Consider the following 25,768-nt stretch of genomic DNA (forward strand, 5'->3'; position numbering starts at 1 on the left):
ACACGTGGCCTGCCAGACTTCAACATTTACATATCAACTTGAAGGAGATGTTAGCAGTCCAATTTGCATTGATGGCTTTCAAGGATTTACTTCACCGGGACAAGTGTTGATTCAAACAGACAACACAACTGTCATGTGGTACATCAACAAGCAAGGGGGAACCCATTCGTACCCTCTTTGCAGACAAGCTATGATTCTGTGGGAGACTGCTCTCAGTATGCACCTCACTCTTCAGGCAAGGTTTCTGCCAGGAGCACAGAACTCCTTAGCAGATGTTTTGAGCAGACAGATGGTGGTTCCCCACGAGTGGAAGTTGGATCCTCATGTATTTCGACAGTTGACAGTGATATGGGGGACTCCAGACATAGATCTGTTCGCTTTTCCACTAAATTTCCAGTTGCCAAAGTTTTGCACAAAGATGTTTCATCCCACAGCTTGGAAAGTGGATGCTCTATCATTCAGTTGGAGCAATCTTCACGTCTATGCCTTTCCTCCTCTGCCTCTCCTTCCCAAGGTGCTCTTGAAGGTCAGACAAGACAAGCCCTCCATGATTCTAATAGCTCCGGATTGGCCTCGACAGCACTGGTACCCTCTGCTGAGGAGTTTAGTACGGGAGCCTCCCTGGCCTTTGCCTTCAATTCCACACCTTTTGTCCCAGGCGGGCAATCATTTCCTCAATGTCAGGATTCAGTCCCTGCATCTAACAGCCTGGCATATTCTGTTCTAGAACCTGGAGGGTCGAAGCTTCCTCAACAAGTTTTGAATGTTATTTTGGAGGCCAGAAGGCCTAGCACAAGGAAAGTTTATGCTGATAAATGGGAGGAGATTTTTTATTTGGAGCACAGCAAGGAGTTTTGATGTTTCCAGGCCTAATTTGAGTGTTTCTCTTCAATATCTTACAGAATTATTAGGCAAAGGCTTGTCTTTCTCCTCTGTAAAAGTTCATGCTGCAGCCATTTCTGCTCACTATGACTGTGACCCACCATTATTCTCTCATCCTTTGTTTAAACAATTCCTTAGAGGGGCAAAGAACATAAGACCCCCCACGTAGAGCTCCTACTCCTTCCTGGGATCTCAATTTTGTGTTGGAAAAACTTACTTTACCTCCTTTTGAACCTGCAGCTACGTCTGAGTTAAAGTTTTTGTCTTGGAAGACTGCTTTTTTGTTGGCCATTACGTCTGCTAGAAGGGTTTCTGAATTACAGGCTCTCATGGCAGTTGAGCCCTTCCTGATTTTTCATAAGGATAGGGTATCTCTGTACTAACCCTACTTTTATGCCTAAAGTGGTTTCAAATGTGGCCCTGAACCAATCTATTCATTTGCCTACTTTTTATGCTGATCCCCAAAATAAAGGGGAGAAAATTTTGCACACTTTGGATATTCACAGGCAGTTGCGTTATTATTTGAGCAGGACTAAAAGTTTCAGACAGTCTCAACAGTTATTTGTTTCTTTTGCTTTGAGCTCTCAGGGAAACCTGTTTCTAAACAATCTATTTCTAAGTGGATTGGTCATTGTATTGCTTTTGTTATTCTCATCATGGTAAGGAGATTCCGCTGGAATCAGACCTCATTCCACTAGGGCTACTGCCACTTCTACTGCTTTTTGAGGGGTAGCTACCAAAGATATTTTGGAAGCAGCTACTTGGAGTTCAGTGCACACTTTTTCTAAACATTACCATCTCCCTCTTTATTCCAAATCTAGGGCTGGGTTTGCCACTGCAGTCTTGCAGGGCTTATTAGCAGCCCCAATGCTTTATGATTTGGCCAACCTCCCTTTACTTTTGCTTTGGGATTCTACCCACAGGTTATGACTGCAGCAATGTGAGATGAAGAACATAGTACAGTTTTGTACCTACCATAAATGTAGATGTTCTAAGATCCACATTGCTGCAGTCCAATTCCCTCCCTCCTTCCCTCTGTAGTTTGGAGTGTTTGTTTGTTTGGTTGTAGATATTGTTTGTACATGGGTTTTGGAGGTTTTTTCTATTTTAGGCTGTGGCCTTTCTTTTTGGGCCTTCTGACATCTGGGGCAAGAAAAGACTGAGGATATGATGTCGGTCATGCGCTTTAATACCGGGACGCACTGACGTCAGATCTGAGCGCCCATGACCGACGCCAGCCTAATACTTTGGTATTCGGGCCGACCGAGGACAGCGGACTACCCACAGGTTATGACTGCAGCAATGTGGATCTTCAAACATCTACATTTATGGTAGGTACAAAACTGTACTTTTTCCCACAGAATGCATCACTCTGGTTAGTTTTACATACTGACTGTTTTGCTTTCATATAATCTGCAGTTAATCTTCTGTGCATTGGTTTAAATTTCAGTTTGGCAACATTTTCTAACAATTTAACCTTTATAACCCCATGATCACTGGACATCAACGGTGGTAAAACTTGACATGAAGTAACAGTAATTTCTTTAGGAACACAATGTATAGCATGTTCATTTCCCTGTTAGCTTTTTTTACAATCTGAAGTAATTGTTGTTCCTGAACATACGTTGTGAATGATTTCCTTACTATTTTTATTTATTTTATTTGTTTGGCATTTGTTGACCAGGAAAGTCCGACTGGGTCAGGAACCCATTTTCAGTGGAGGCCTGGGGAGAAAAGCTCCACAAATTAGTACAATTAATAACATATATGGTAGAACATTTGACAAAGCAAAAGTGCAAAGGTCATTTGATTAATGTTGTTGACTCAATATTATTCCAGTTTGTACCTCAAGTAGACTTCAGTGGATTTTTCTAAGGTAGATGGCAATTGCTGGAAATGTGATAGAGAAGAGAGAGGTAACAGGGGACATGTATTTTTGGGAATGCACTCAGTTTGCGTATTTTAAAAACAATTCCCCACAGAGTATTTTTGACATAAATGTTGGAGGAATAAATGGTTGCAACTAAGGAAATACTACTTCTGAGGTGAAGCTTTGAATCTGAATTGTTTTGACATAGTAAGGCTTTAATAATAATAATAATAATGTTACTGGCTGTCAAAAAAAGCCATTACTGGAAAATAGAAATCAGGATCTATTCCCAATGTAAGGGACATTGTGGCTATTGTAAGGAAGAAATAAGAACTGAAGATGGATCTTTAGAAAGTGGAAGGCGCAAATTATATAGAAATATAATTTTTGGGAAGAGTACAAGTGAATTATGTTTAGGAGGAAGAGTAAAGGTTAAGGGAAGGAATTGAACAACTTATGTAATGTGATGAATGAAGGTTGTTAAAAAGATAAGTATACTGTGTGACAATAACAGTGGAAACGTGTTGCAGTTTGTTCTCTTTTCTAGTAATGTATATGAGCCCATGTTCCTGTTTACAGTGTGATGATTTAGTAAAGATAATTAAAGAAAGATTCTGATACCATTTTATATATCATAGATAATTCTGCAACACTTTCTTATTTTTGTTATTAATTTTCTTGCTGTGAGTCCCTTTCATCTAATAGGCTTCTGACTGTAATGATAATGTCTTAAAACATTGCAACGCATAAAGTAATTTTAGGAGGGGCTTTGGTTAATTGTGAGTGCATCATCTCATGTCTTCATATTCACTTAAATCTTCTGTTATTTACTAATGAAGGATGTATCCTTTCACCAGTAAGTACCCAGCCCTGAAAATGATTGTGAACATGGTTATTGATTTAAAAAAAATTTGTTTCATTGACTTTGCTTTTATCAGGTTTTTATATTACATTTGCTTTTCCTAAATTGTATTGTTGACTTTGTTCTGTATATCCTGAACTTGGATCTACGGTGATTTTGGTGGCTTTACTAAAATGCAGATTTTAATTTATTTTTTGTGAGCAATAAATGCCTCCCCCTCCTGCCATGCAGGTGTGATTTACCTTCAGAGCTGCTACATTGTGGTGTATGGGGAAATCCCTTTTAGAGTAGATATGAATATACCAGCTGGCTGAAAAGCACATTTTACACCAGACGTTTTCAACCAAATATCCTATTACCTCTTGCACTGCTGGTGGGAGATGTATATTCTTTCATTGGGCTATTCTCCATTAAACAAAACTGAATAATAAATAATATATCTTGGCTTTGTTTCTGTTTTTCAGTGAGTGAATTTGCTTGTTCTTTGTAGAACATTGTATGATATCAGGCTAGTAGAATAATCATGTCTCCTTTAGACCTTAATCTCCTTAAGTCATCCAACTCAAAACCTTCCTTTCCACCAATGGTCACTTATGCTGTCATCCCAGGACAGAAACAAGGCAGCAGAAACCCTTGAGCATACCCTTCTGCAGATGCAAAATATGCTTTTTATCATTATAACAAGATTATTTAAACACAGCAGTAATGAATATCTCACTCCAGAACTGAGACATTTAATACAGCTACTCAGTGAAGTGTGCTGTAATTGAAAAGGTAACCCAATCCCTGATACTGACAAAGGTACACCTTACTTAGAAACCTAACTCAATCCCTGATACTCGCAAAGGTACACCTTACTTAGATACCAAACTAAATAATCCATTAGGCGACAATCCCAAAACTCGACAGTACCAAACAATTCATACTTTTGCACTCCCCCAGTCAGTTTTGGAGTGAGGTCAAGTTTTTCACTGTTTGAAGAAGCCTTAGTTGTAATTTACAGAATACAATCTAGAATTTGAAAGACCAACTTTCTGCTATTAATTTTCTCATGGAATTTAATAATCTCTGCTTTACTCCCCCATTGCCACTCCACCCAAATCTCCATCACCCAGCTCCTTCCCACTACCTATAGTGGCCAAAGAGAAAGACTTTGAACCATTACTTATCTAACATGGGAAAAACTGCCTTATTCAGTCCACTGCCAAAGCAGCAAAGACCTTTCACATTTGCCCTATCTTCATCCTCCCAACTTCAGGGAAGATCCTAGAAAAGTAATCTTAAGAAGTGGTGTGTGTCCGTGCAGCACAAATCAAGTAACAACCAAACAAATCAAAAATGCTCACTTTGATTTACGGTCTTATTAAATCACTCAGTTGATGTTAAGTAACAACTACCATCAAGGAGCATATTAAAACAAAAAGAATAGCTATAATTTGTTCAAGAAACATATCTTTCAAACAAAGCAGTTAAAAGTTAAGTGTTTTCGTCCTTGTTGTTCATCAGAACTAGTTATCCATTACATAACACCGTTGTTATATAACACTGTTCAGTTGTCACATGACTATAAGAAACCAATCAAAATTCAGTTCCCATGGAAAACTGAGCTAGAGTAGACGTTTAATTTCCAACTTCATATTTAGAAAATCAGATCTAAAATGAGCCAATTACTCTTCTTGGATTGAAGACTCCCTCCCTTCCTTTCTCATCCCTAAAAAGCAGCAGTCACCAAAGCAATCCCCTTTGTACAGTTTGAATATGGATTGCCAATGACTGTGGCAGCTTCCACAGAAAACACAACCATACAATCCATCTCTAAAAGGATGTGTCACTTTATCATCATCATTGATTCCCCAAGAACAGAACACCACTGCCACAAAATCAAGAAAGCCAAGTGGCTCCCAGTAAAACACAGGGCCAACCTCCTGCTAGGGTCATTCCTCTTAAAGCTTCTACATCATGACACTTTCACACTCCTTGAAGCCAAACTCAGTCTGGTCCTATTTTGCAGACCTCAAGAACTATAGTACAATTTACTAATAAGGCTTTTCCATACTAGCACCCAGGCTTTGGCAATCATTTCCCACCTACTTCAAAGACCTTACAGAGTACACTAATCTCAAACCCCAGCTTAAATCCTGCCTACCTAAGGAGTGCCAGTGAAAATTCTTACAATGTCACCCAACATCTTTCACACCTTAATAGAACACAAAATGTCTTCCTTTAGCTTATTGACAGTTGTGTAGTACTCTGTCATTCACTTTGGTCTGCAAAACCTTATAGATACTGTAGAGGAATAGTGTTTTTAAACATGATCTGATTCATTGTATATATTATTTGGTTAGTAATTTATATACTTTACTTAACTTTATTTGTAGAAGTCTTAAGTTTGTTACTCTTTACTTTGCACCTTATATTACACCTTTGTTTATTTTATTTCAAAGTTAGTTACGTGGGTAGATCTCTGATCAAATGTGACCAGTTTCTGGATCAGCCCATTTCATTTTTCTCCCCAGGGCTGGGTCTGAAGTTGATCACGTATTTCCTTATTCCAGTAAACAAACTAAAGTAAATAAAAAATACATGCAAGCATGCGTACACACTTGTGCACAGAGTCCTTTTCACTTATTTTCTGCTCTGCATTCCATGCTATCTGGCCTTTCCCTTGTCAAATTAGAGCTGTCACTTTTTCTTTCTTTTTCTTTTTCTGATAGCTGGTGTTTTTTTTACCAAGGAATGGATTATCTAGATTAAGGCTGAAGCTTGAAATCCTGTTGGCACTTTTTTCTTTGACAGTGAGAGGTACTACCTGATTTTGTTTAGTATTCTTGCCCTGTTTATTTCTGCAGACATGAAGAAAAAAACTGTGAGGTTAATTATTGCTCACAGTAACAGTCATGTGACCATTGCCAAATTATATGCCAATTATCTCTTATTTTCAAGCCGTTTAAAGTCTGTTCACCAAATCATCATGTATTCTGATGTAATGGACTGGACTCGATTGTACTATGGCCTTTGAAGTATAAAAAAGTGCTCCAACCAAAGTGGCTGGCAAACACAGGTCAATTGCTGTTTGCTTTTCTATAAAACATATATTTTCTGGTTATGTTTATTAATGTTTCTGCAGTGGTTAATTTGCATCATATGTTTCTGTGGTCAGAATATTGCTTACTTTTTGTTGGATATAGACCTATATTTCAGTCATTTGTTGCTCTTACTGTCCAGCAGGACAGCAAACTCCTCTTATGATCTTGACCTCGGTGAATTGTTTTGTTTAGTGTGCAAGACAGCAGTAGCAGTTTTTTTTCGTCTTGTTTGCAGCTATATACCAGAATATTTTCTAGATGCTGTAGTAATGCATTGTGTGTTGTGGTTCACCTGTGAGAGAAATACGCAGGTCCTGTGAATGTGTTCATTTTAATATGTGTTGTGTGTTTCAGCTTTGTAAGCAGTAAAACCCTTAATGAAATTTGAATGCAAGTTCTACATTTTCATCATGTAATGATATATTTTGTTGTTTCAGAGTCTCAGCAAAGAAGCAAATAAAATACGGAAAACTGCTAAGAGAGACAGATCATTAGGAACAAAAGACCTGGCCTCTCTTCAGGAACTGTATCCTTTTAAAGTAGGCCTGAAGGTGTTTGTCAACAGTGTTCAAATAAGTCTTGGAATAATGCAATAGGCTGGCAGGATCTGGATTATTAATTTATTGTATTTAACCTTACTAGCAAAAGTGTGTAAGTAAATAATTCAGTAAGCTGGCACAATGGAACAGAATTTTTACTTAAAATTCAAATGTGTGGTATTACTTCCTGGTAGCCCTTTATGTTGTGGTTGTCACTCTAATTAATATAGTATAGGTTGACCTTGATAAGTAGCTTTTGCACCTAGGGTGATTACTTGATAAGCTGTAGAAGTAATTTCTTGGAATATTGAAGACATGTTTTTGGGATATGCCTCCATATCCAGTTTATCAGCATATAGAAAGTCTCAGATTCTATACTGAAATTTAAATGACAGACCAGCAGAGCCATTTTTGTCTTATCTTGTGATCTAGATGAAACCTTTGACTTCCTTTATCTTCTACATTCACACATGTGGTGAAGGGGGAGTGTGACTGAGCAACCCCTGCCCAGTCCTACTGCAGGAGTGGGGTCTATATTAGAACAGCGAAGAGGCGTTTAATCGAACCCCTCTTCGTCGACACATATACAGTGAACGCACTAAAGCGCGAATGCTCAGAACACCGATTTCTTTCCCTGGGAAAGAAATCAGTAGCTCTAACACACAAACACCCTTTCAAACATTACAATGTGGGGTGCTTCACCCCCCCTCACACCCCCCTAACTAAATATACCAACTCTGAGATCGCAGTACAGTGGGGAAAGAAGCAAACACACAGGGAAGGCCAAGTGATTTCTTTCCCAGGGAAAGAAATCGCTGTTTTGAGCGTTCGCACTTCAGTGCGCTGTATATGTGTCGACGGAGAGGCATTCGATTAAATGCCTCTTTGCTGTTCTAATATAGACCCGCAGGAGTGGACTATTCATCATCTTTTTTTCTAGGCCCTTCCCAACTAGATCATTTAGCTTTCCTCTAACCATATTGGCTCCTAACTCATTCTTTCTTTCTTTCACTCCATTCTGCCTGACTGTATCACCTCTTTTGGGTTTCTAGGTAGAATGTGTTTTATGTGACCTGATCTTGCTTTGGGGTATGATTCAGGTGCTGATTGGCTGTCAAAACTGCTGATTTTTTTTTTAATTGCATAAACACACTGCCCTAGAAAACTGATCTGTAGTGTGCATTGATTTGTAAGTTTATTGCACACATCACGGGAGCGCTTCCATGCATACCCTCACAGCCTTGTGCCATGATACTGCCCTCTGAAGATCTAATTATGTGGCATAAAAATAACCGAGTCAGAACTGCTTTGGAGGGCCAGTAGAATACATTTGTTTAAAGAAATATTTTTAAACACCCTGTTTTTTTATCTAATTATTTTATTTATATCCTAATATTAATCCTCTCACTAATCTCTCTTTCCTGCTTTGCCACCTCGCCATTCAACTAGACTTACACAAATATGCCCCTGTTACAATTCAAAAGATTAAAACGTCACTCCTACTTTCTGCATTGCCATACCACCTGTGAGACCAAACATTTAACCCAAACAACACAAGCAAGACATTCCAGAAAGATTCATAGTTTACCTAAGACCTGTATGTCATTTTTGGTTCTAAATTTCTGAGTTTGTACCATCTAGTATAGTTGGTATGCCAAAGTAAACTAATGGAGTTTAATTTCCTGCTGTTAAGCCCTGTGATATGCATACTGGTCTTAGGGACATAGTCAGAAGCACCCCTTGCCACCCATTAACTGATAATTACCCCTTATGCCTAACATTTAGTAGTTTCCCAACCAATCTATTGCATTTTTCTTGTAAAACCATTTCAGGTAGCTATTAGTGACATCCATCCCACTAGCATAGTAGTTGCATATCACTCTTCAGATCTAGTTCATATCTGCTCACTTTCAATAATTGTGGAGGTTATTCACTTGTTTTACCCTTCCCACAGATAGGATTGCATCCATCTTGGGTGCTCAGTATTGCTGCTTTACAGACACCCTCCCTCCTGGTAACTTGAGGATTACTTATACTCACTGCCTTTGAAGTCTTGCTTTGTCCCAATTTTGTGCTACTAATATTCTATTATGCTTAATAGCCTTGTGCAGTTTCTATCTCTTAGTACACTGTATTCTCCAGCTAGGGTAAGTAAGTGCTCCATTTAAAACTGGACTTCTCATATGAAGACACTACGTTCTGCCAAACAGATCCCTACATGTTCATCGTGTTTCACTGTTGCAGTCATTACTCTTGGGTTATCCTGCTGGCAGGCTACCCGTAGTCGGCCCGATTCCAAAGTCTAGGTCCGGCGTTGGTTGCTGTCGCCTCTTCCCTGACGTCAGTGCGCCAGGGTTATAAAAGAAGCAGCCAACGACATTTTCTCCAGTCTTTCTTGTCGCGCAGTGCCCAAAGCAAAAGCAGTTTGCAAGTGCCGGTCGGCCGACTTCTGAGATTTTCTAATCATAATTTCAGATCTGAAGTCTTCATTAAAGCTAAGTACCCTATTGGGGAAACTTTTTTCTTGCTCCAGACCGATGTCAGAAAAAGTTAACAATTGTATTTCTTGTGGGAAGCAAATACCTCATAAGGATTTCCACTCTTACTGTATTCATTGCCTAGGCCCTGATCACAACGTTGCTAGATTTAACCAAAGCACTATCAAGCATTGGTTTGATTTTGCTTTCCATTACTTTGGCCGAAGATTTAACTATATAATGCCGTCGGATCAGCCGACTACCGCAGTTTACAAAAAACCGCAAGGACAAGGAAAAAGATAGGCATCCGAGGTCCAAAACCGATGACGAAGCCTCTTCTAGGCCAGTCGCCGGTTCGCCGGTTCTCTGAGGCGCTTTCGCAGCCCCTGGCACCCGCTACCTCAGAGCCACAGGCCACTTCCGACACCCACGTGGAGCCAACTGGGCCTCTGGATACTCAAGGTATTGGATCCTCGGAAATCAATCCCTCAGATGGGTCCGGAGCTGCTGAGAAGGCATCGACTTCTGAGGGTGTCTTTAGACCTACACAGCTATACATTAAGCCATCCTCAGCTTCTAAGACAAAGACTAAAGCAGCATTAAAGACAAAGAAACAAGTACAGCATTCTCCTACTCAGACCACCATGCCTAAGAAACAAATGCTCAAAATGGCCGAAGACCTAATTACTTTGATCAGGGGTACCCATCCCCCTCCTAAGAGGCCTAGGCAAGAGACAGAGTATGATTCTTCTGATCAGGTTTCCATTTCTTCTGATTCCTCCTCTGAACAAGATTACTCCATGCTTCCCTATGAGGATTCTGATGCTGAAGAATCCATTCCTTCAGCCTCTCCTCCTGAGGATTATTCTTTTGGGGAAACCTTACATACCATGAGGGAACATTTCCACTGGGAGAGCCAAGATTATTCTGAATCTAAGAAAAGAGAGACTTTCTGCTTCTTCCTCAGCACAGACCCCTTGCTATTCCACCTGTACTAGACATTATGGACGATGTATTCTCAGAGTCCAGCCTATCCCCAGACTCTTCCCCCCCCTGCACCTGCTAAGCCAGACAGATATTACAGGGTTCCAGATTCTCATAACTTCCTGTATAAAAACCCCACGGCTGACCCAGAAACTATATCTCAAGGTTCCAAGAGGGTTAAAGCTTCTACTGCAAAAAACCCTGTCCCCTCTGATAGGGATTCCAGGGCTCTAGACAGATGGGGGAAAAAAGTCTACACTTCTGCTACCCTGGCTGTAAGGGCCTTAAATTGTCAGTTTCATATGCTTAAATAGCAATATTTAATGTCACAGCTAAAACAGAAAATGTTGACAAATACTGCATGTTCAGAAAACAAGGAATTTCAGGATTTATTGCATGCAGCTGAACAAGTGGGAAAGCATACTTTACAATGTGGTTATGATTCACTGGAGGCCTCCTGCAGGGCTGCTGTTTCCGGTTATGTTATTAGAAGGCATGCTTGGTTAAAGGAACAAAATCTGCCTGATTATGTTAAAGCAAAAATTATTAGATGCACCATTACAGCATGATACTTTATTTGGTACTAAAGCAGAAGAAGTATTGAAAAAAATGGAGGATAAAGCAAAATCCATGCAGACAGTCAAGGATTTCTTACAGGTACAACCACCCAGATGTAGCAGAAACTGGCCTTCAAAAATTGGTCCTTTCCAGTGTCAGACAGACCACAAAGAGGCAGATTCAGTCGTCCCAGAGGCAGAGGTCAGCCCCAAGGCTCATACAGGCCTAAACAATGGGGTGCTACTACCTCCAAAAACGGAGAAGAGAAATCACAACCGTACAAGAAACAGTCCCAATGATTTTCCTCTACCAAATCCAAACACTTCTCTTTTGGCAGCCTCCTTAGGGGGGGAAAAAACTAGCACTTTTTTCTTCAGATTGGCAAAGGATTACCCAAGACAAATGGGTCCTGAACATAGTGTCCCAAGGCTACAGGTTCCATTTCCACACTCTGCCAAGGTCAAAAGGTATGCCAGACCTGCCACACAATCAATGGGCAGAGGCACAAAAACAAATTACAGCCCTCATGGATATGAGGGCCATTCAGCAAGTACCGCAACACGAACAGGGGCAAGGATTTTACTCCAGACTCTTTCTAGTACCCAGAAAGGACAAAACCTGGAGACCAATACTGGACCTGTATATACTAAATACATTTCTGGAAGTTCCAAAATTCAAGATGTTGACTCTACAGCAGCTACTGCCCATGCTGGGCAACAAGACTTGGCTCGTAACCTTGGACCTAAAAGAGGCATACCTGCATGTCCCAATCAGACAATCTTGCAGAAGATACCTCAGATTCATAGCTGTCTCAATGCATTACCAATTTTCTGCACTGCCCTTTGGCTTATCTACTGCGCCCAGGGTCTTCACAAAATGCCTGGCACCAGTAATTGCGTTTTGCAGACAAAAAGGAATTCAGATATATCCCTACCTGGACGACTGCCTAATTCAAGCAGAGAACAAAGACATTTTTCTAAAGCATCTGGCGTTTTTAAAGAGACTACTAAGTGGCCTAGGGTACACAGCAAACGAAAATAAATCAAAACTAGTGCCCTCTCGAGATAATATTCCTGGGTGCAAGCTTAAACACAACTACCCAGATGGCTTATCTCATCCCAGACAAACAAAAGCAACTGACTACTTACTTCAAGAAATTGGCATCAAAAACCCACTTATCTGCAAGGAAAATCCTGCAAGCCTTGGGTTTCATGGCATCCTGCATTCTACTAATTCCGTATGCCAAACTGCATATGAGGAAACTACAATGGTATCTAAAAAGTGTTTGGACTCAACATTGCCACAGCCTGGAGACAGTAATTGCACTCATTCCCTGCCTGCAACAGGAGTTTCGATAGAGGGCAAAGGCCTCTCACCACAACCAGGGTCTGCCGTTCAGGTTGCCCACAGCCAGACAGACACTGGCAACAGATGCATCAGACTATGCCTGAGGGGCCCATGTGGCAGGAAAATGTATTCAGGGCACATGGCCTGCAAACCAAATGCATCTTCACATCAATCAAAAAGAGATGCTAGCTGTTCAAAATGCCCTGACAGCTTTCAAGGACCTGCTTCATCCAGGACAGCTACTAATAAAGACAGACAACACTACGGTCATGTGGTACATAAACAAGCAGGGAGGTACACATTCCTACCCCCTCTGCAGACAAGCAATGACCTTATGGGACATGGCATTGGCTTTTCAAGTTCACCTGCAAGCACAGTTCCTGCCAGGAAAAACAAATACTCTGGCAGACGAACTAAGCAGAAACCTCATGGATCCCCATGAATGGAAACTGGATTCACAAGTATTCAACATGATAACAAGGAAATGGGGACGCCCAGACATAGATCTATTTGCCTCCCCTCACAACTGCCAATTGCAAAGATTTTGCACAAGGATTTATCACAAGCAAGCATGGAAAGTGGACGCCCTATCCTTCAGCTGGAAAAATCTAACAGTATATGCTTTCCCTCCTTTGCCTCTCCTTCCCAGGGTACTCCTAAAGGTCAGACAAGAGAAGCCAAACATGATACTGATTGCACCAGACTGGCCACGCCAGCACTGGTACCCAATTCTGAAGAGCTTGTCTCAAGGTCCAGCATGGATATTGCCTCAAACATCTCAATTGCTGACCCAACAGAACAGTCAGATCCTGCACAGCCAACTCGGGGCCTTAAATCTGGCAGCATGGCGGATACAGTAACCATTCAGAGCACTCCACTTACAAAAGCTGTTATGGACATTATCTTGGAGGCCAGAAGGCCCAGTACCAGAAAATCTTATGCAGAAAAATGGAAGAGATTCTCTGCTTGGAACCAGGAACAAAGCATAGACATGTGTGTACCAAATATCCCTCAGACTTTACAATACCTAACCGAGATGCTAAACAAAGGCCTTTCTTTTTCATCTATTAAGATTCATAGGTTCATAGGTTCATAGGTTTATAGGTTTATACTAGGCTATCTGCCCTAAGGCATTTATAAGCCTAGCCCAAATTATTGTGGCTTACGCCACCCCTTATATGAAAAAATACTGTGCCCATTAGTTTGTTGTGCCTCTGTCCAGCAGTGACACAGAGATGATTCCTGGGGTAAACCTACGATCTCCCATCCACAGGTCTAGATTTCTCTTGAACAGAGTCAGCGAGGTGCTCTGCCTCACATGGACCGGATTTTATTCCACAGCATAGGAGTCTCTGAGTGATAAATCTATCCCTCCAGCACGTCCTATTTATATCCGTGCTAAGGTTTAAGTCGCTTGCTCTAGTGGTTTTGGTGGATTTGGATTTTTGAGGTGGAGCATGTCCATTAATTCCGGGTTGGACATGGCCTTGTATGTCAGGCACATGTCACCTCTGAGCAGACGGTATGCGACTGAATAGAGCTGGAGTTTCTTCAATCTGGCAGCATATGACAGATTTTGGAGTCCCTTTATCCTTTTGGTGAGGAACTTTTGGGGTCTCTCCAATTGCTGCAGATGTCGGGTGAGATACATCCCGAATGGGGCATTGTACTCGATCATTGGTCTGATAAGTGAAGAGTACAGGGGAACAATGACCTCACTAGATCTGGATGTGAATCCCTTCATGATCAGGTGGGCAATGAGGAAGGTCTTTCTAACCACTTTAGCAATGTGAGTGTCAAAAGAAAGGCCACTGTCAACCTGGGTCCCCAGGTCCCTGATAACCTCTTCTGTGCTTAGTGGATTGCCACCTATATGGTAGCTTGGGGTTACCTTGTTTTTCCCGAAGGGTATGACTATACATTTTTTGGCGTTTAACTTCAGGCCATGGCTCTGGCACCAGCTATCTGTTTCCGTGAGTCCCTTCTGAAGGATATCCGTGTCCGATGCACTTTCCACTATGGCGCCCAGTTTGCAGTCGTCTACCATTTCAGCCCATTACAATACGGAACCACCAATCTTTTCTCATCCTTTACTAAAGCAGTACCTCAGAGGAGCCAAAAACATTAGGCCTCCAAGGAGAGTACCAATTCCGGCCTGGGACCTCAATTATGTTTTGGAAAAACTCACACTGCCTCCCTTCGAGCCAGCATCAACAGCAGATATAAAATTCTTATCCTGGAAAACAGCTCTGCTCCTAGTATTAACCTCTGCAAGACAAGTCTCAGAGCTACAAGCACTCATGGCTGTGGAAACTTTCATCATTTTCCATCCAGACAGGGTTTCCCTGAGGACAAACCCTACATTTATGCCTAAAGTGGTGTCCAGTGTGGCCCTTAACCAAACCATTCACTTGCCAACCTTTTATCCTAATCCACAGAACAGGGGTGAGAAAATACTGCATTCTTTGGACATACACAGGCAGCTAAGATTCTACTTGGACAGAACTAAAGTTTTCAGAAAGACTGAGCAACTTTGTGTCATATGCTGCTGGTTCACAGGGAAAGGCTATCTCAAAACAGACTGTCTCTAAATGGATAGGCCATTGCATCCGTTTCTGCTATTTACAACATGGCAAATCAGTGCCTAAGGACATTAGGCCTCATTCCACCAGAGCAGCAGCCACTTCAGCAGCCTTCCTCAGAGGAGTACCAACCAAAGATATCTTAGAGGCTGCAACTTGGAGTTCAGTGCACACCTTCACCAAGCACTACCACTTGCCTCTTTACTCTAAGTCCAGAGCAGGCTTTGCCACTGCAGTTCTGCAGGGCCTCATTGCCTCTCCTAACCCTGTTTAGACCTGCCACCCTACCTCAGCTTTGGGATTCTACCTAAGAGTAATGACTGCAACAGTGAAACAACGATGAACATAGTACAGTTGTGTACCTACCATAAATGTAGATGTTCAAGTGTATTCACTGTTGCAGTCCAGGTTACCCACCCACCATTCCCCCTTTCCTTTGTGGGACTTATCTACACTCCTCTCTCCTATACTACCTTTTTGGTGTATTTGCTTGTAAATGAAGGGCATGTTATTTTTGCGAATGTATTTATATTGGCATTTCCTTTCAGCCCTCCAATTTAGGGGCACCTGACATCTGGGGCAAGAAAAACTGAAGAAAATGGCGTCGGCTGCTTCTTTTATACCCCTGGCGTACTGACGTCAGGGAAGAGGCGACAGCAACTGATGCCAGACCTAGACTTTGGAATCGGGCCGACTATGGGTAGCTTGCCAGCAGGATAACCCAAGAGTAATAACTGCAACAGTGAATACACTCTAACATCTACATTTATGGTGGGTACACAGCTGTACTTTTCACCTAACCTGATTGCATATACTACCCTGCTGATTGTTCTTTGCCTTAAGATGAAGTTGCATACAGGTCCAACCCACTCTATTCTCCCTTACTATGCTTCCGCTCACTATGCTCTCATCCCTTACGCCCAATTCCCACCTATCTTCACCTCAATCAAACTTAGACTATACTAACATCACCCACTACAAACTAAGCACCAATCAGGTCACTGCCAGCAACCTCATTCTCCATCCGTATTCTCTACTGTCTCATAATCCCTCTCCACCCATCCACATCACTAACCTGCTAGTCTGCCACGCACCTTCTGTAATCCTTCTTAACCCTACTTGCATACATAACATCTTCCCACATAAAGCTTCTCTATGTAGTCTCTACCATCCCCTGCTCAACATGTCACTTCTGTAACTTCACATGCTCTTTCAATGTAATCTCACCTAGTATTTGCCCTATCACAACACTGTTGTGTATGAAATACACATATAAACAAAGTACATCAACACCATATTTGTGACCATAACAGTAAAACACGAATACAGAAAATGGACATACATGACTACTCGTCTTTCACTCTTACCCTTGGAGGTGATATCCGTCCCAACCCTGGACCTTCTCATAAAGTCATGTAATAAATTATCACTTTTACCCTACCCACTCAGACCCATCTGGCTCCCACCAAACAACACAACAGCCTACACTTTATGAATCCTAACCTATGCAATGTCTACAACAAAGTTTCAGACCTTCACACACACACATAGCAACACACCCCAAGCATACTTGTTACAACCAAAATCTGGTTAAAACCTCACACAAAAGATGAAGACATTATTATCCCAGGTTATAAAATTCTATAAGTAACACAAGAAAGTTGGAGGTATTGCCATCTCCTATAACACCCTAAAAAGGACCAAACTCCCTCACCCACGTCCCAGTTTCCACAACACTGAAATAATTATCTCACTTCTTCTTCCACTCAGCAGTTATAAGAGCATCTGTATCATAATAATATACATTCTCCAGGTAAAAACACACCCTGTTCTGGAGGACATCTAGACTGGATCTTGCGCAACATAAATAATGAAACCATAATACTAGTAGAATTTAACATAGACTACTCAGATTAATTCCAACTCTCCCTTTTTAGCCATTAATCTCTTTCCTGCTCACAACCAATCACCTGTCCGATCTGAACTGACAAGCACAGTTACAAAAAGCCAGTCTTAGACTGGATTCTTTTCTACCTCTCCCATAAAAATCGGCAGTTCTGGATGTCTTGCTGGCACCATCATTCTCCACCTACCCACCTTCACTGCCAGATGTATGTCACAACCCTAAACACGTGGTCTTTCTTCATACAACTGGAACTCTCTAAAAATGTTGCCATTAGACAAAGCTGTGAGCTAGGTCAACCACAGTGTCCTTGCCATCTTAAATGAACTAGCTCCTGTTTAGGAACAAGAGTCAAAACCAACCCTGGCTATTTAAAGATATCATACTACTCATGAAACACAGTAACAAAGCCTGGAAAACATCGCAAAAAAAACAAAATACAACAAAACTAGTGCATTATTTAGACATAGAAGTCATTGTAAAAAAAAAAAAATCAAATCTGATGAAGCCAAATACTTTTGAAACCTAGAGAACAAACACCAGCGTAATCTCAAACCATTCTGGTCTATCCTAAATAGACTCCTATACCCTGGTCAAACCCCCACCTCATTCCCCAGCCACCACCAACAACACTGACACTATACCACCCAATTCAACAACCACTTCACTCAATCTGTCTTAACTCTTCTCAGTAGCAAACTACCCTCATACCTTGCTGCATCTACCCCATCTCTCAAAACCTATCTTTCTTCTCGTTGCAGGCAGTGCCTACTTCTACTGTATATATAAAAAAAACGAAAAAAACACCACAAACTTAAATACTCAACCGCTGCTGCTTACATGTTACTTCCTGAATATCTGAAACTAGCAGCTGACACCATAGCATATCCAGTTTCTATATTAATAAATAGGTTCACCACTGAGTGTTATGTCCCATTAATCTGGAAAAAATCTCACATAATTCCACTACATAAAGGCAAAAATAACACTGACCTCTCCAACTACCGACGAGTTGTAGTTCCTCCACTACTATCCAAAGTACTTGAGAAATGTATACATTCTCTACTGCCAACCTACCTCAACAACAACAATCTCCTCTCCTGCAGACAACATGGCTTCCACCTGCATCACAGCAAAACTAATGCACGACTCATTTTAATGAAAACCATAAATTCAATATGAAATAACAGCAGCCAAATGTCCTAAAGCTTTTTACACTATATCACACCAACCCCTTCTGCAAGAACTATCCTCCCTCTCTCTGTCACACTCGGCCCTTTCCTGGTCTCACAGCTGTCTTTCTAACAGACAATAAGCTGTTAAATAGAAGCATGACCTCTCATCTTTCCTACTTGTCTTCATCTCATTGCCCACTTCTTTCTAACATCTTTACTAACTATGTTCATAGAGTCAGCAAACATGCCTCTTTAGTCCAATAAGCTGATGATGTTACTGTCATATGCTTTGCCCCAAACCTCTCTCAACTCCAACAAATAACTCAAAATGTCTTTCTCCTCAGTAGAAACATGGATAACTGACCACCAGCTACTCCTAAATGTCTCAAAAAACAAGTTAATGCTATTTATCCCAAAACCCTTGAATGTTAAGTTGTCAATCTCGACTTCATTCTTGCTGGATGGGGTCCGGAGCCGATCCTCGTCTCCGACTCGGCCTATAATAAAGCTCGAGAGCTAATTTTACCGGCTCAAGGCAACCCTATATCCCATGATGCTAGGCGGTAACTACCCAGATCTCGTTTTCCGCTTTCGCTAGAGAGGTGCTCTTTTTACCGGCTCCACAGGTCAGTAAGAAATTTAAGAAATTTTCTAGTTTTTCTCTCTTAGATTCCCCTTATTTTGTCTAAAAGGCTAGTTTTATCTTTATTACTACCTTTTTGCCTTTTAGTCCCTCTGTTTAATCCCTTATCCCAAGTTATACTCCTCACCCTAGGTTAGGCCTTAGGCCCTTCCGTTTTTTTTTTCTCAGTCCCTTCCAGGGATTCTTAGCTGTGTGTGTGGGTTTTACTTAACTGTATATCCCTTGTCTGTTTGAGTGTGTGTGTGTAGATTCTAACTTTCAGAATCTTGACTTTTTTTGACAGCATAATGTCGAAAGACACAAAGGTCTCAGGCTTCAAGAAGTGTGACTCGTGCTGTCAGAAGATGTCGCTGACAGACTGTCACACTTCTTGTGTTTATTGCCTGGGACCCCTGCACCTGCAGGACTCTTGTTCTGTGTGCCATGCATTCAGCCCAAGAGTCCTGCAGGAGCGCAGGAATAAGTTGATTTTGAGCGGCTTATTAAAGCTCGAAGGTTCCCCGGCTAAGTCTTTGCCGGGGAAGCCTTCGAAGCCATCCAAACCGCCGGCTCTGTGCTCTAAGCCTTCGGCTGGTGGCTTACCTTCTGCGACACGATCAGCTCTGGCTCGAGCCAATACATCTATATCGCAGCTTCCTGCATCGGCTCCGGCTGGAGCCGATGCCTCCAAGACTCAGTCTTCACAGTCTGCTCTGGCTTGAGCCGACGTGTCTACTGCTCCATCTGCTCCACCGGTCTCGGTATCCTCCACACGTAAGAGGTCTAGATCTCCAACTCTGGAATCTATTCATTTGGCTCCAAGATCGCCTTTACTCTCGGAGCAGAGCCATCGGAGCCATTCCTCTCGGTCTTCCAGGCTTTCCGACCATGACCTTGAGAGGGTGGTCAGCAGACTGTTAATGTCTCGGGCACTGGCCCAAATGCTTCATAGCCCGTCTCATCAGACAGTGGCTACATCCATACAACCTATGATTCCTCCTTCGACTCTACCCCTGAGTTCGGAGCCGGAGCTTCTCGGAGCCGCGACCGTCGTGACGTCTGAGCCGATACCTCCCCCTTCGGCTCCTTCGTCTGCTCCGATCTTGTCCGTGGTGCCTTCCTTGGAAGGATCCGGGCGCTTGGACTTCCTCGCCGGCTCCGAGGGGGTGAGTGGCATCGGACCCTTGTCCGACCCCGTTCTCCCTCTCAGAGCGTCGGCGCTGGTGAGTTTGGCCCCGACATCGGCTTCGGAGCCATCCCTGTCGGTGCCGGCTGGGGTTCCTAGTTCTTCGGAGCGGGAGCCCTCTGCCCTGCCTGATAGGGGCGCCTTCGAGGTCATGAGGAGCGTACTGGCCCCAGTGCCTGCTCTACGGTCAGCTCCATCAGCTCCTCCCACTGTAGTGCCTGCTGAGGTCTCTGCCCACTCTCGCCCCGGCCAGAGATCCAACGCCTCAGGTTTCCCCACTGGGAATATCCTCCTCTTCCGAGGCTTCTCCTGATCCGTCAGGTGAACCCCCGCGTAATAGGACATGTAAGAGGAAGCATGTAGACTCCCCTGAGTCCATCACATCTGATACTGACTTGGATGAGTCGGAAGGGTCCCCAAGGTCCCCCTCTGAGGATGTCTCCTTTTCTGACATCCTTGAAATCCTCAAACAGAGGGGGAACTGGTCTACCTTTAGTCCTTCCGAGGACGAGTCGGTTTACCTAGAGGCGTTTGGTTCTCGCCCTTCCACCTCTTGGGTGTCTCCGCCCTTCGACCCCGTTATGGAAGTGGTGGCACGGAAGGCGTGGACGGCCCCTGATTCGATGGAACCCACCCCACGGAGGCCTTCCAAATTTATCACAGCCCCTTTGGATAAGCAATTTTTAACTAAGGGTGTCCCAGTTGATGCCATGGTGGTGGCTGCAGCCACCAAGAAGGAACTGGCTGATCCTTCAGTGTCTATCCATCCGCCTAATAAGGATTCTAGGTCCATGGATAGGTACGGCAAGCGGATGTTCTCGTCAGCGACCTTAGCCATGCATTCGCTGAATTACTTATGCCACTTCACCTGTCTTCAAAGAGATATTCTCAAAGAACTGGGTGAGGTTCTACAGGATCCATCAGCTGCTGGGTCTCAGGAAAAAATCAACTCGCAGCTAGGAACCCTGAATTCCATTGTCACCTCCTACATGCGGCTTATTTCCTATGCAGCCGATGGAGCGATTAGGGCCTCAGGCACAGGTGTGGCTTTAAGGCGTCATGCCTGGATGCAGCTTTGCAACTTCGCAGACCCCTTCAATGCGTCCTTCACTGACTCCCCCTTTGACGGTTCAGCGTTGTTTGGACCTCAAGTGAAAGATACCTTGACCAGATGCAAACAAGATGGCAAGACTCTTTCTGCCGTAGGAGTCCGTTTTTCAACCCCATCTAGACCATATCCTAAGGGTCAAAAGGGTGGAAAAATGTGGTTCCGCAAATCACAAGGAGTCACGCCTGATGCAAGAGGTCAGTTTCCCCCTAGAGGCAGAGGGGGGAACAACAACAGACGCCGTCCAAGAGGCAGAGGGGGTCCGCAGAATCAGGGTAGCAGAGAACCTCTTTCTGACAAACCCTTCCAGCATCCCTGAGGTGCTGCCCAACTGTCCACCTTCGGAGGCAGTCGGGGGAAGATTATTGCTGTACCTACAAGCCTGGCTCTCCCTCACTCAAGACAAATGGGTGCAGTCGATCATATCCGAGTGTTACAAAATCCCCTTTATCCAAACCCCAACTCTACAAAAAGGGTCCCTCCCAGACGTTCCACCCAGTCTAAGGGAACAAGCAGCGCTAGAAATATCAAAGCTGCTAACAGAGAGCGCCATCCAGCCAGTCCCAGCAGACCAACTAGGATCCGCAGTCTACTTAAAGTTCTTTTTGGTACCAAAAAAAACAGGGGACTGGAGGCCAATATTGGATCTCAGCAAACTAAACAAGTTTGTAAAAAGAACGAGGTTCCGGATGGTCACGCTACAGTCCATTCTATCCCTTCTGGGCAAGGACAATTGGATGTGCTCAGTGGATCTAAGATCCACTATCACATCATGATACACAGGCGCTCCAGAAGGTTTCTCCGCTTCCGGTTGGGGGCCAGTCACTATCATTTCTGGGCCCTGCCCTTTGGTCTCACTACAGCCCCCCGAGTGTTCACCAAATGCATGGCAGTGGTTACGGCTCATCTCAGAAGTCGGGGATTCCACGTTTTTCCATATCTAGATGACTGGCTCGTTACTGCCACCACCAGGCATCAGCTTCTTCTGGCCAGAGATTATACCATCCAAACTTGCAAAGTGCTAGGTATCTCCATAAATTTCGAAAAGTCTGCCTTGTCGCCTTGTCCGTCTATTACCTTCATAGGCGCCACCTTGGACACCGTATAGCTCTCAGCAAAGTTAACAGAGCAGAGGGTCTTAGATATTCAAAATCATGTTCACGTTCTCCTTCAGAGCAACAGAATTCAGGACAAGTATGTTTTGAAAGTGTTAGGTCTAATGGCGGCAGCCATCACGCTACTTCCCCTTGCCCGCTTTTACATGCGGCTCCTCCAGTGGATGCTTTTCTCCCAGTGGTCCTTTCAACAGTTTCCTATGACACACAAGATTTTAATCACTCTATCTTGCAAGAAACATCTGTCTTGGTGGATGGTCTCCCCTCAAGTCCTTCAAGGCAGACCATTTATCCCCCCCCCCCCGGTCGCATCGGACGTCTCCCTGATCGGGTGGGGGGGCATTTTCAGGGCAGGACAGTCCATGGCACATGGCAACCTTTCGTATGCCACTTGCACATAAACGTCCTGGAGATGAGAGAAGTGCTTTTAACGTTGCAAGCCCTCCAAGACTCTCTTCCCCTGGGGACTATTGCAATTCAAACGGACAATATGTCCGTAGTGTGGTATATCAACAAATAGGGCGGAACCAAGTCCTATCTCCTGTGTCGAGAAGCACTCAGACTTTGGCAATGGGCGATCTCTTCTCAGCGGTTTCTGATAGCAACACATATCCCCGGGAAGTCCATTATCATAGCGGACAGGCTAAGCAGAGTTATTCTCAGGCCTCACGAGTGGTCTCTCAAGCAATCGGTGACGGAGGAAATTTTTCGGAAGTGGGGGTTTCCTTGCTGTGATCTTTTTGCAACACCACAAAACAGCAAGTGCCTCGACTTCTTCACTCTCTTCCCCCTTCCAGGCCATCCCCCCAGAGACGCTCTAGTCCACGATTGGCTTCGGGGTCTTCTATAAGCCTTTCCCCCCTTCCCATTAATCACACAGATAATTCAGAAAGCTACCGCCTTGAGAGCCAAGATGATTCTCATTGCCCCTTATTGGCCTCGACAGATATGGTTCCCGTTCCTGCATCGTTATCTTTTGGAGCAGCCTTGGCATCTGGATCCAGTGCCAGATCTTTTGACCCATCAGTCAGGGCAGCTGCACCAATCCCTCCAATCTCTCAACCTCACGGCTTGGTTGCTCCACTTCCGTCCCTAGCCAGGCTTCCCATGATCTCAAATTCTGTCCATGATATTATCGTAGCTTCCCTTAAGTCTTCCACCAGAAGGATCTAAGCCAGTAAATGGCAGTGTTTTTCCTTCTGGGCAAGGGCTAGGAATATAGATCCCTTCACTGCTCCAGTACACTCTGTTTTAGATTTCCTAGCTGAAATTTTTCATTCAGGATCTTCATCCTCCACAGTAAAAGTTCAGTTAACAGCCATTTCAGATTTTCACATAGGCCTGTCGGACTCCAGCATCATGTCCCATAAGCTTTGCAAAGCATTCCTCAGAGGTATCTTTTTACTCAAGCCCCCAATCAAAGAGCCCCCACCACAGTGGGATTTAAACTTAGTTTTAACATCCTTGATTTTCCCTCCCTTTGAACCTGCGGCTTCCTGTTCTTTGAAGTTACTTTCCTGGAAGACGCTCTTCCTAGTCGCCATTACATCTGCTAGGAGAGTATCTGAACTTCATGTCCTTTGCATTCATTATCCTTATTTAATTTTTCACACAGAGTTTCTCTTAGAACTAACCCGTCTTTTTTACCCAAGGTGGCTTCCCAGACAAATTTAAATCAATCTATTGATCTTCCAGTTTTCTTCCCTAATCATTCAAACAGGGCGGAGCAAAAACTGAATTGCCTGGAACTTCATCGTCAGCTCCGCTACTATCTGGACAGAACTAAACCAATCAGGAAATCTGATCAACTCTTTTTATCCTATGCAGAAAGTAAAACGGGCCTTCCGGTATCCAAAGTAACCCTGTCTAGGTGGCTGTCTTCTGTGATTACCTGTATTTATCAACTCGGAGGTAAAGAATTGCCTTCTAGGCCAAGAGCCCATTTAACCAGAGCATTGGCTACATCAACAGCCTTTCAAGCTAGATTACCAATAGACACTATCTGTGCGGCAGCCACATGGGCCTCTCCTCATACCTTCGTTACACATTACAAATTGGACATGGCCTCCAGAAACAGGGCAAATTTTGGTTCCACCGTTCTCAAGAGTCTGTTCCAATGAGCCACCCAGGATGAAGGTGCTAGGGACGCGGTCCCGTCCAGCAAGAATGAAGGCGAGATTGACAACTTAACATTGAGAAGTTATGTACCTACCATAATGTTCCATGTTAGTTGTCTTCTCTCGCCTTCTTTCTTCGTCCCACCATCCCCCTAGCCTGGACAGACCGAAAGGATTTCCCCTTCTTCTAAAGGGCCTTACCTTGCACTATTTTAAGCCCAAACAGGTTGCCCTGGGGTAGCTGCTGCTTCAGATAGTGACATTTGGGGAGTTTCTCCTTTGTCCTTCTCCTCCTGAGTGGGGAGACTAAATTGGCTATTTTTTTCAGCTACCAAACGAGATCTGGGTAGTTACCGCCTAGCATCATGGGATATAGGGTTGCCTTGAGCCGGTAAAATTAGCTCTCGAGCTTTAGTATAGGCTGAGTCGGAGCAGAGGTTCGGCTCTGGACCCCATCCAGCAAGAAAGAAGGCGAGAGAAGACAACTAACATGGAACGTTATGGTAGGTACATAACTTCTCAATTTAGTCAAACAATCCTTTTAACATCACCTCTACAAATAACACTGTAATTGATACTTTATCCAATACTAAACCATAAGGTGCCATTATAGCCAGAAATTTAAAATTCGACTTGCATATTTCCCACTCTGTCAAAAAAAAATCACCAAATGAATTTCTTTGCAGCGATGCAGCCTACCTTAGTAACTCCTCTAGAAGATCTCTTGCCATTTCCTACCTTCTCTTTGTACTGTGCGTGTCACCTATGCTAACCAACCTCCAGCCAAATTTGCATCTAACTCACCCCAATGTACATATCACTGTACTGTACTTAAGAAGAAAATACAATGGCTAGAACTACCCTGCCACCTCACCTACTCCCAGCTATGTATTGCATATAAACTTATTCTCAAACCTCATGCCTGTCCATCTCTACAAAACATCCTCAAGCACTATTCCGCACTAAGACCCCTGAGATCTCATGACAAGTACCTTCTTTCTGCCCTTGTATGTTAAAACTGCACAGGAAAATCAGTGTACTCTTCCTGTGTCACTAGAAAGTGTAACTCCATACCTACTGCCTTAAAACTAAACATGACACAATGTTTTAAGCTAAAACAGCACCTAACATCCTCCTGGCTATGCTCATGATCTCATCCTGACTAACATTCTCTTGCACTTTCCTGCCCCTACTTTCACTCTTACCCATTGATTGTCCAGCCCACCTTTCTTCCACTTGCGCCTCTTCCTTTTTCACTAAGCTTTATATTTCCTCTTCCTAGCCTACAGCAACTGACTATGTGCCTGTTTAAGTAACGTTTCTGCCTCACTGTTTTGCTTTCCCCCAATCATTTT

General features: G+C 43.3%; 1 protein-coding gene across 1 annotated transcript in view; it reads left to right on the forward strand.

Annotated features, from left to right (window-relative positions):
- POLA2 (DNA polymerase alpha 2, accessory subunit) overlaps nucleotides 1–25,768 on the forward strand; it is a 633,383-nt gene that overhangs the window by 83,626 nt on the left and 523,989 nt on the right. Inside the window, exon 3 of the mRNA XM_044075741.1 lies at nucleotides 7,138–7,226. Within this exon, the coding sequence (XP_043931676.1) occupies nucleotides 7,138–7,226 (89 nt within the window). The remainder of the gene's footprint in view (nucleotides 1–7,137; nucleotides 7,227–25,768) is intronic.

This window comes from Protopterus annectens, chromosome 6.part1, assembly GCF_019279795.1.
Source record: "Protopterus annectens isolate FY-2018-M chromosome 6.part1, PAN1.0, whole genome shotgun sequence".
NCBI lineage: Eukaryota > Metazoa > Chordata > Ceratodontiformes > Protopteridae > Protopterus > Protopterus annectens.